Consider the following 9914-nt stretch of genomic DNA (forward strand, 5'->3'; position numbering starts at 1 on the left):
AAGAAATTTACTTTTTCAACCAAAAATGTTCTCATGAAAATCTAAAAAATACTCTTTTACAAGCTCATATGTAGAATTTTAAAATTATTTTTAATATTTTAAAAATTTATTATGAATTTTTTAAAAATTTATTACAAATAGGTTATTATCATTAAACATAAGATCATTAAACACTAAAAAATAATAAATTTATTGAAAAAAAATAAATATCAACCTTACATGAGAAAATCCTTTGTAAAAGAATATTTTTTTTAAATATAAAATTTAAATAAATTCTGAGATGCCTTCAAAATTATGATGTTTTGAGTAAATTTAACTCTATTAAATAATGAAAAATTAATATTCATTGAAAACTACTCTTACTCCATGCTTCAAATTTTCAAGTTATGTAAGTGAATATATATAGTCAAAAAAATTCAACAATTAAAAATATTCTCTTAATTTATAAAAACTTATATTTAACTAATTTTAAAGTTTGAAAATTTATAAACATAATTACATTAATACTTCTACATGTTATTAATTCATACCATTTTTTAAATTCAATTACACATTACTATTAAATGAGTTATATTTAACTAATTTTTAAATTTTATAAAATTATAAAAATGAACCACATTAATACTTCTACATGACATTAATTGGTATCATTTAAAAAAATTCAAATACACATTACTATTAAATGAGTTATATTTAACTAATTTTTAAATTTTATAAAATTATAAAAAATGAGCCACATTAATACTTCTACATGAAATTCATTTGTATTATTTCATTTATAAAAATGTGACATGAATTGATTCTATGAATCATCAATTTTTCATTTTCTATCCTCAAATCAATTTTGCACACCCTTCTTTCACATTTAATTTCAAAAAATAACATCCATTCCATATTAAACCTTTACAATCATTTTACTAATTTAGACTATTTTATTTACAATATAAAAGATATATATATTTTTCTTTATTATAGGAAATCATTATTTTAAAATATTAAAATTTAAATAATTAAAAGTAAATTTTAATTAAAACAAGAGAATTTTTTTAAATAAATTAATTGTAATGAAATATAATATTTTATTTAAAAAATGAATAGCTATTGAAAAGTTTGAATTTTATTTGTGCTATTGCAAATTATAATTAGAAAGAAGTCTTAAAACAACAATTAAGATGTGAGTTGTTGAAAAAAATATTTAATAATATTATATATTACATTTTTCTTTTATATTGTGGGGCAATGATTCTTTTAATTTTGGAGAACAGCCTGCCAAGCTTAATGTTTTCAATTTTGAGAGATTTCCAAAACTTGATGGCCATTCTTCTAAGCCACGACACTCGACCAATCCTATTTTTTCCAAATTGCTGAGGTCTCCGATTTTGGAAGGAAGTTCCATCAACTTAGGGCAATCATATATCCGTAAGATCTCTAACTTTGTTAGCTTCTCCACTCCATCAGGTAACCTTTCCATAGTTGGAATACTTAAAAACCACAATTCTCCAAGCGAGGAATTAGGTGGAGTGTCCTTGGAAGGAATTTTAGAATTTGCAACTCCATTCTCAGACGAAATTATATTTGTAATGCACATGTAACGCAGAGTTGGAGGAAGCTACATATATTTGCACAACAATTATGAAAAGGATGTCAAGTGTCATTCTAAAATGTAATCAAAGCTAAATTGAAATGATAAATATTTTCAGATCTTACCTCGTACAAACTCATGCCTTGCGTCAATGGGCCATCGTAGAAGAAAAGATGCTCTAGTTTCTCAAACTCCATTGGTAAATCAGGAATGTCACTCGGAAGTGTGAGGTATCTGAGTTGTTTGAATGGTTTATGACATTTCCCCGTTAATGTTATTTGCGATGCTTTTGTATAAAATAGTATTCTTAACGAATTACTCATACAATTCAGGTGATATTCATTAATTTCTATCGGAGGCTGCTCGGATGGTTCATAAAAATAGATGCCTTTTAAGTTTCTGAGTTTCTGCACAAAAATAAACAAATACATTACTACTATGATTGTGAATAAAAACTATATTTTGTTAATATTGACAAGGGACATTGTAAGTATGACATACCTCTTCATCTTTCAAACATTCCAATAAACTCTCACGGTCTGTGATTCTGCTCCCCTCTGACATCTTTCTCCCTCTTGCTCGAACTATGTCATGAACAATCACCCTGCCACGTTCATCTGTCTTGACGAATGACGCCTCTTCTAGAGCTCTGAATTCCTGCTCTCCAACAGAGTATGCCACATGTACACTCGGCCTCTTATAAAAGAAGGATGCGATGTCCAGAAAGGCCTCTTTGACACGTGGCGACAATCTATGGTAGACAAAATCAACCATACGGTCGGTGATATCTTCGTCTTCCACCTTCTCTCCTTCTCTAATCATCTCTAATATTTCTATATTATTTGCATTTTTAGTACTTATAGCCAGCTGCGAACCAATTAAATCAAGCAGAAGCGGAACACCACCACAAAGCTTAAGCAGCTTCTTTATGTTCCTTTCATCATTGTACTCGGAAGCATTCGTCAGCAAAAGGTTTCTTGCCTCTGGCGATGGAAGAGGGCTCACCGCATATGCTTGGCGTTCAATTTTCCAGGAGACAAAGATGTCCGTCTCCCGGAGATTTCGGGTAGTGAGAAGTATTCTGCTGTTGGGTGGAAGGCAGCTGCCCAAGTTTGCAGGTAGAAGTTTCTTCAGATCTTCTCTTTGGAGTCCATTGTCGATATACAGAAATAGAGGCTGATTAGAATTGTTTCTGAAATAAGAGCAGATCATTCCCCGTCCTTCGTCACAGTCTCTCAACATCAGCTTCTGCTTGAACAAATCATTCAAAATCTGTTCTTGGAGGGATTTCAGATCATTCTCTGTACAATGTTGAAGCATGTGAATTCTGCACTGCTTATAACTTTGGAGGTCGATTTTTTTATAAACATTATCGGCCAGAGTTGTTTTGCCGATTCCTCCGAAACCATGGACAACCACAACCACAGCTTGCGGTGATGTATGCTGTGCACTCAAATCTAGAAGTCGGATTACTTCTTCTCGTGCACTGTCGATTCCAACTGTAAAATTTATTCAGAAAAATGAATTCAAGTTTCGTGGCAAAAGTCAAAGTATGAGAGAACAGGAAAATATCATTAAAATTAAAAACATCCTACCTGCTGGTTTGTCTTCAATGTGGTCCTGTGACGGGGGAGCGAACTTTGGCTGTTCTTTGTTTATTTGAATGATACCCCACAATTGAAGATCGTTGTACAGGCGGTCTATTCTCTCTTGGAAAGCCTTTAAACTCTGGGCATTGACTGATGCAGTAAGAAATCTTCACACAATTCAAATATTTTATTCAGATAGATTTCGGCATTCCTTCCATTTATATTTTAGAATAAAAAAACTTTTTTAACACAAAGCAACTACTAGTGATATTGTAGTTTGTTAAAAAGTTCAGTTATCAGATTTTGTAATAACTAAAACAATGCAAAGATGTTAGTAATTTTCAGTTTGATGAAAATTCTTGTAAGCAAGCGCATCTAGCTAATCAAAAGGTGAATTTCAAGGGGGGAAAGACAGTTTTCTTAAATCCCAGCAAGCAGATAAACCCAGCCTCCATGAAATCCCAGCAAGCAGATAAACCCAGCCTCCATGAAATCCCAGCAAGCAGATAAACAAGAAACATAAACAGATAAACCAAAAATAATCAAAACCCAGACACAATTTTATTATATATTTAAAACTACGTTTTCTTTTGCCGAATAAAATGTCGATAAATAACAGATTTAAACCGTTCAAATTACAGGGATTGAATTCGCAACAGTATTGACAAAGACCCGAACGTTGGGAAATGTTCAAAGGACCATTAATTGGATTGAATTAAAGTTTTATGTCCGCAGATTCTTAGAAAGCGGTGGACATAGCGCTATCTGCCAGCTGCAAAAATGTTTAAATCTACATTTTTAAACATTTTAAAAAATTCTACATTTTGAATTTGTTCATTTTTATTGGACAATTCTTTAACATCAAGTTGTTTTTAAATTTGTTCATTTAGATAGTACAATTTTTTTAGTATTGAGTCGTTTCTAATTCAATTTGAAATTTGATAATATGTAGATTGTTTATTTATTTTTAAATTATATTTTATAATTCAAAATATTATTAGATTATATTAGTTTTTCTGTTATTATTTTTATATATTTATATTTGTGAAAATTAAAATTATAGATAAAATATATATAATTGTTATATTGAAATATATTTTTCAATATTAAATATATATTAATTTAAAATATTTTAAAAATAGAATATAAATTTATTATTAAATTATAATTTTCTTGTTTTGTTAAACAATTTTAATTTTTCAAATTAAATTGTTTTGAATATTTAAAAAATATTTTTTTGTTAATTTTAAAAATTAATTTAATTTGTTTATTTTGTGAATAAATTTTAAATTTCAGTATTATTCTTTATGTCTTACAATTCTACTTCTTTCTTATCTTTATCTATTTTACATTTTAGAATTTTTTTTGAAATATTATAGTGCAATATTACAATTTAAAAAATAAAGAAAAAAAAGAAGATTATTTGGTTTCATTAGTTTCTAAACTATTTCACTAATAAATAAAGATAAGCCTAACAACTTATTTGCTATTATAATTTCTGATAGAAAAATTGTTGAAATTAGAATGTAAGATTCAAGTTACATGTTTCATTAATTCTTTGTTAAATGTTTTTATGATATAAAAGATTAATCTTAAAATTTTAATGTATTTTAAAAAAATGACAATCATTAATCTTTACAATTTTTGTTGAAAATATAATATTATTTAACATTAAAATATTTCTTAAATTTTTATATTTTTTTTTGACATTTGAATAATGAAGACAACAATGTACTTGAAATCAAAGAAGAGGTAAATATCTCAAAAATGAAATATTTAACAACAAATCTATGGTGAAAATGGTTTTGGGCTCTACATTCATGAATTATATGAATAGGTTTTGGGTTAACACTATTGTAATGTCAATGCTCATGGAAATAGTGCTTGATTTGGATGAATCAAAAGGCAATATCAACCACATTGTAGAACTGCCAATTGAACTAAAATGGTGGGTAATCAAAAGACAATATCAACCACATTGTAGAACTGCCAATTGAACCAAAATGGTGGGTGGGCACAAAGTGGTTTTTGTGCTTGGCTTCCTACAAGCATTTGGAGTTTTGCATAAGATTAATCCCAATCACTATGATCAATGGTTATCATTTCCAATTAATGTCATGGAGGAAAAGGTTTCTGAATGTTTCTATAACATTCATTGGGGCCTGAAATTTCATTAGACTTTCTCTTTATATATACACATACACTTATATTTAGTGCTTAAAATAAGATTTCATTAGTAGCAATGTATATGATAGAAAAGTTGATATCTCTATTCAAAGATTATATATACATTGCTATATATATTAGCATGCATTCAATGTTTAAAAAAAGAGTTTATCATCTAAGAGCTATAATATACAATACAAAAGTTGATATCTTTGTTCAAAGACTACATACACATGGACATGCACATATGCATGGCTATGCTCATAGAATACATACATACATGCATACATACAATTGTATTTAAGACTTTGACTTTCCATTATAACATTTATTTTGATTTATATATTTTATTCATTATCTATAAAATACAACTCCCTCAAAGAAACTCAATTACATATATGATTAATTACAATATTTATGATAAAATTTATATATTTGTATATTTAATATATTTAATGTTAAGATAATATTTTTAAATGATTTTTTTTAATTAAATTCTTATTCTTATTGAACTTATAAACCAATGAAATATTTGAAGGGGGTAAAAATTTGATGAAACGTCAGTAAACAAACTAAAAAATAGATGCTTAATTAAATTCATTTTAATTTTTAGGATAATATTTTTAAATGAGTTTTTTTAATTAAATTCTTATTCTAGTTGAACTTATAAACCAATGAAATATTTAAAGAGGGTAAAAATTTGATGAAACGTCAATAAACAAACTAAAAAGTAGATATCATTGTCAAATTTCAGGCCTGCTTCTTTCTATTTCAACTAAATAGAATTGACTTTTTTATTTTTTGTAATTATACGTGTATCCTCTCAAATAAAAGTGCTCAAATAATTGAACTCACCTGTATGTTTTGGCTGCTGTAAATTGGGAGGTGCAGATGCTGCATCCTACAACGATGCACTCCACTGCCTCGTTCAATTTCTGCTTCTGCTCTGGAATTTGTTCATTCAACTCCACTATTTGCTTCCCAAGATTAACCATAGCTTTCAAAATTTCAAGGCACTCTCTCTGGTTGTTAGACATCTCATTATATCTGGCCAATGCAAATCCCACCATAGAAAGTGCTGCCCCCACCCAGTGAATTTTCCCAGCGCCTTTGAGCAAATCTGTGAGAACTTTCTGCGTCTCTGCACCTAAGCCGTCTATGGAATCCTTCTGTACGGAGAAATCCATGATATGTAAGAAAGCTATGACAATCAATATTCATTTAATATAACTTATTTCCCAAACGTGTAGAGTTTTAGCCATCCATTAATTTATAAGTGGCTAGAGTTTAAATCATTTTGAAATTTCAGCACAAGTTGAGTTTAGATTTCCGAAATTGAAACTTTACCTCTTGAGGAAGTTTGCCAATGTGTTTATCTACAAACGCCAGTAGTGTTTGGCCATCCTGGATATAAGAATTTACTTCGGAACTAGATCCTTCTTCCTTCTTCTCTCCCGACTGCGTTGGACAATAATACATTTACACTCAATATAGCCTAATTATTCTTAGGGAAGGAAAGTATATAGAACTAAATTTGTGGCAAAACAAAAGATATTCTAAAAGTTGAATGCCAGAAATTCTGATTATACAAACAATCTGAGTAGAGAACTTACCGCGATCTTCAATAGATGTTCGACAAACTTAATCAGATCGTGAAGCTGTCTTACATCATTGAATTTATGTAGAAATGTCTCCAAATCCTTTGGAGTGGTAGTAGAAGGTCCAGCGTTAGCTGGTTGTTGAGAAGGTTGAGAAGATAATGGAGTAGTAGAAGGTCCGGGATTTGCTGATTGTGGAGAAGATGGTGGAAGGGTAGAAGGTCCAACATTTACTGATTGTGGAGAAGGTTGAGAAGATAATGGAGTAGTAGAAGGCCCAGCATTTACTGATTGTGGAGAAGATGGTGGAAGGGTAGAAGGTCCAGCAATGGTTTCTTCCTGAGGAAGTGAAGAGGATGAGAAGCAAGTGCAGGAGAAGCACCATGAAGGAAAAGAGAACTTTCCCATTACTAACACTGTGAAAACAATACAGAGAGGAAAGATAACCGAGAAAGAAACAAGATGATCACTCACTCACCTCTTTTGGCGTTTTATAATTGTAATTTATGATCATGGAAGGCATTTTTCCCATCATTTGTCAATGTGGACCATGCTCTTTAAATATACTTTAGCTTTCCAGGCTGGCCACTTGGGTAGAAAATGATCGCTCTAAGAAAAGTATAGATTCACAGTCCAACCATCGAATGGAATGTATTTCTTTTCAAATTGTGGCATTGGATTCTTATGGTTTTATAAAATTTGACACTCATGTAATAGTATTTTTATTCAAACATTGAATGTCTTTAATAAAATTTGTTTGTGTGAATAAATGATCTAAAAATTTAGTAAAGTATCATTGATTCTATATTTCTTAAATTAAAATGTTTAACTTTGTTTTTTATAAGCATAACAAGACTGCCTCAAGTGGCAATAATGATAGCATCATTAATTTCTATCGGAGGCTGCTCAGATGGTTCATCAAAATAGATGCCTTTTAAGTTTTTGAGTTTCTGCACAAAAATAAACAAATAAATTACTATGCTTGTGAATAAAAACTATATTTTGTTAATATTGACAAGGGACATTGTAAGTATGACATACCTCTTCATCTGTGATTCTGTTTCCCTCTGCCATCTTTCTCCCTCTTGCTCGGACTATGTCATGAACAATCACATAAGCATTTTCGTCTGTCTTGACGAATGACGCCTCTTCTAGAGCTCTGATATCGAGAAAAGCCTCTTTGGCACGTGGAAACAATCTGCGGTACACAAAATCTACCATACGGTCACTGATATCTTCCTCTTCTACCTTTTCCCCTCTCTAATCATCTCAAATATTTCTATATTATTTGCATTTCAGGCCTGCTTCTTTCCGTTTCAACTCAAATAGAATTGACTTTTTTATTTATGCTAATTATACGTGCAGCCTCTCAAATAAAAGTTTTCAAATAATTGAACTCACCTGAAAATTTTGACGGCTGTAAGTTGCGACGTGCACATGCTGCATCCTACAACGATGCACTCCACTGCCTCATTTAAATGCTGCTTCTGATATGGCATTTGCTCATTCAACTCCACTATTTGCTTCCCAAGATTAACCATAGCTTTCAAAATTTCAAGGCACTCTCTTTGGTTGTTAGACATCTCATTATATCTGGCCAATGCAAATCCTACCATAGAAAGTGCTGCCCCCACCCAGTGAATTTTCCCAGCGCCTTTGAGCAAATCTGTGAGAATTTTCTGCGTCTCTGCACCTAAGCCATCTATGGAATCCTTCTGTACGGAGAAATCCATGATATGTAAGAAAACTATGACAATCAATATTCATTTAATATAATTTATTTCCCAAACGTGTAGAGTTTTAGCCACCCATTAACTTATAACTGGCTAGAGTTTAAATCATTTTGAAATTTCAGCACAAGTTGATTTTAGATTTCCGAAATTGAAACTTTACCTCTTGAGGAAGTTTGCCAATGTGTTTATCTACAAACTCCAGTAGTGTTTGGCCATCCTGGATATAAGAATTTACTTCGGAACTAGATCCTTCTTCCTTCTTCTCTCCCGACTGCGTTGGACAATAATACATTTACACTCAATATAGCCTAATTATTCTTAGGGAAGGAAAGTATATATAACTAAAATTGCGGCAAAACAAAAGATATTCTAAAAGTTGAATGCCAGAAATTCTGATTATACAAAAAATCTGAGTAGAGAACTTACCGCGATCTTCAATAGATGTTCGACGAACTTTATCAGATCGTGAAGCTGGCTTACATCATTGAATTTATGTAGAAATGTCTCCAAATCCTTTGGAGTGGTAGTAGAAGGTTCAGCGTTGGCTGGTTGTTGAGAAGGTTGAGAAGATAATGTAGTAGAAGGTCCGGGATTTGCTGATTGTGGAGAAGATGGTGTAAGGGTAGAAGGTCCAGCAATGGTTTCTTCCTGAGGAAGTGAAGAGGATTAGAAGCAAGTGCAGGAGAAGCACCATGAAGGAAAAGAGAACTTTCCCATTACTAACACTGTGAAAACAATACAGAGGAAATATAACTGAGAAAGAAACAAGATGATCACTCACTGAGCTTTTTTGGCCTTTTATAATTGTAATTTATGATCATGGAAGGCATTTTTTCCATCAACCGTCAATGTGGACCATGCTTCAAAATACGGATTCTCAAAATACGGATGCTTCAAAATTACTCAAATTTTTCATCGGAGTTGCTTCGTCTATACGGAAAAATCAATGTGGGCCAGGGTTGAAAAGATGGATTTCCAGCACAGCTGTTTTCACCATAGTGGACATGAGAACACAAGTTTGCGAGTGGGAAAAGGAGGTTAGGACACTTACTGTGGACCCCAAACATCCAATAATGTAGGGCTGTACGTCGATAAGTGCTGCCCACGTTCACTGGCCCACCCTTTGTGATAATGGAAACAGGGTCGACTAATTATAATTCACACAACTTAGAAGGCTGATTGAACGAATTTAAATTATCTTCAAAAGCAAAGCTTTTATTACGAGACATTGTATAAAGTATTAGGA

At 31.3% G+C, this 9914-nt stretch overlaps 2 protein-coding genes across 2 annotated transcripts; both read right to left on the reverse strand.

The window, feature by feature from the left end:
• Positions 1–1175: 1175 nt before the first annotated feature.
• Positions 1176–7449, reverse strand: LOC131064533 (disease resistance protein TAO1). Its single transcript, XM_059219508.1, has 7 exons — positions 6951–7449; positions 6685–6795; positions 6193–6506; positions 3178–3338; positions 2084–3081; positions 1708–1989; positions 1176–1609 (listed from the first exon to the last, which is right to left on the reverse strand). The coding sequence occupies exons 1-7, from the start codon at positions 7341–7343 to the stop codon at positions 1205–1207; spliced, it is 2664 nt and encodes an 887-aa protein (XP_059075491.1). The 5' UTR covers positions 7344–7449; the 3' UTR covers positions 1176–1204.
• Positions 7450–7770: 321 nt separating this feature from the next.
• Positions 7771–9411, reverse strand: LOC131875392 (uncharacterized). The gene is made up of 5 exons (XM_059219509.1): positions 9095–9411; positions 8829–8939; positions 8337–8650; positions 7977–8133; positions 7771–7885 (listed from the first exon to the last, which is right to left on the reverse strand). The coding sequence occupies exons 3-5, from the start codon at positions 8549–8551 to the stop codon at positions 7796–7798; spliced, it is 462 nt and encodes a 153-aa protein (XP_059075492.1). The 5' UTR covers positions 8552–8650; positions 8829–8939; positions 9095–9411; the 3' UTR covers positions 7771–7795.
• Positions 9412–9914: the final 503 nt, after the last annotated feature.

This window comes from Cryptomeria japonica, chromosome 4, assembly GCF_030272615.1.
Source record: "Cryptomeria japonica chromosome 4, Sugi_1.0, whole genome shotgun sequence".
NCBI classification, from domain to species: domain Eukaryota; kingdom Viridiplantae; phylum Streptophyta; class Pinopsida; order Cupressales; family Cupressaceae; genus Cryptomeria; species Cryptomeria japonica.